At 59.7% G+C, this 1212-nt stretch overlaps 1 protein-coding gene across 1 annotated transcript in view; it reads left to right on the top strand.

The window, feature by feature from the left end:
• Nucleotide 1: 1 nt before the first annotated feature.
• Nucleotides 2-1212, top strand: part of HGS (hepatocyte growth factor-regulated tyrosine kinase substrate) — a 16233-nt gene continuing 15022 nt past the window's right edge. Inside the window, exons 1-2 of the mRNA XM_004374352.1 lie at nucleotides 2-38; nucleotides 122-335. Of these exons, the coding sequence (XP_004374409.1) occupies nucleotides 2-38; nucleotides 122-335 (251 nt within the window). The remainder of the gene's footprint in view (nucleotides 39-121; nucleotides 336-1212) is intronic.

The raw sequence follows: 1212 nt of genomic DNA, 5'->3' as shown, positions 1-1212 counted from the left end.
CATGGGGCGCGGCAGCGGCACCTTTGAGCGTCTCCTAGGTAACGCGCCCCCCGCCAAGCAGACTGGGCGCTCTCTTCCCGGGTCTCTGCCCCGGGCTGAGTGAGCGGGACCTCGGCCTGAGGGCCCTACCGCCGCCAGCCCTGTCCCCCGGGCCCGGCCGAGGACCGGGAGGGGTCGCGGTCCTTCCAGGAGGCGAGCGAGAGGCGGGTCCGGAGCCCGCAGCCACGGCCCCGGGTCCCGGGCCCCGAGCGCGGCTCGATTCTTCCCGCGCGGCCCGTTCCTGTACCATTTCAGGGTTCTCAGCGGCATGGCGGCCGACGCCAGCAGAAATATGGGTGGGGGTCCGCGGAGAACACGGGCGACAAGCCGCAGAGGGACTGCCGCTGTGGTTTTCACTCCGATTCTTTTGAGCAGGGCAGTTTGCAAATCCTCCCCATTAAAAAAAACAGATACCAGGGCTCTCGGTCTTACACAGCTAGCGTCTGACCCAGTGGGTCAGAAGTCCTGAGTCACGAGAATGTGTGACTCAGGCCCGTGCCAAAACCTTGACAGATCAGAAAAGGCCGCGATTGTATGGGATTCGGGGTTCTGAACATTGGGCCCCAGCGGGTGAGGCTAGTGGGGTCCTCACTGGGACCTGCCGAGCTTTTTTGAGTGCTGCTTTCTGGGGAGCTGAGGCAGGCAGCCCCGGGAAGCATCTTAAGGGTCTGCGAGGCGGTTCCTCCCTCTTTCCGAGGCGTAGAGCTTGGCCTATCCAAGCTTTCAAGCTCTGGGTCACACGTTTTAGGACAGAGAGTAGGGATTTATGCGTATCCCTCCTCCTTCAGTGAAAAGGCGCCGTGTGTTTATGGGAGGAGGTGGCCTGTGCCTTAGTGGTCAGCCTGGAGCCACCCTGTTCCTTTCTGGATGTGGTTTCAAGGGAGACCTCACATGGGGCGCCTTCCTCGCTTTCAGAACTTGCAGAGTGAACATCTGACCCTCATGGGATAATCCATTGGCTGGAAGATGAATTCAGGAATTTACTGAGTCAGTAGGGGAACAGACAAGGCTCATGATATCCTGTGTCTCTCCTGCAGCCTCTCACAGAGTCTGTCTGACCAGGTGGGCTGCCCGAGGCCACAGTGATGTAGACAGAATAAAGGTGTTAGTTGGCAAAGCTTCCCTGGAGGTCAGTTCTGCTTTTGTCCCACAAAGCACTTGGAGCTGAGAGCT

Source organism: Trichechus manatus, unplaced genomic scaffold (genome assembly GCF_000243295.1).
Source record: "Trichechus manatus latirostris isolate Lorelei unplaced genomic scaffold, TriManLat1.0 scaffold00028, whole genome shotgun sequence".
Lineage (NCBI taxonomy): Eukaryota > Metazoa > Chordata > Mammalia > Sirenia > Trichechidae > Trichechus > Trichechus manatus.
Note: the sequence above shows the minus strand (reverse complement) of the source record. Positions and strands in the feature narration are given on the sequence as shown.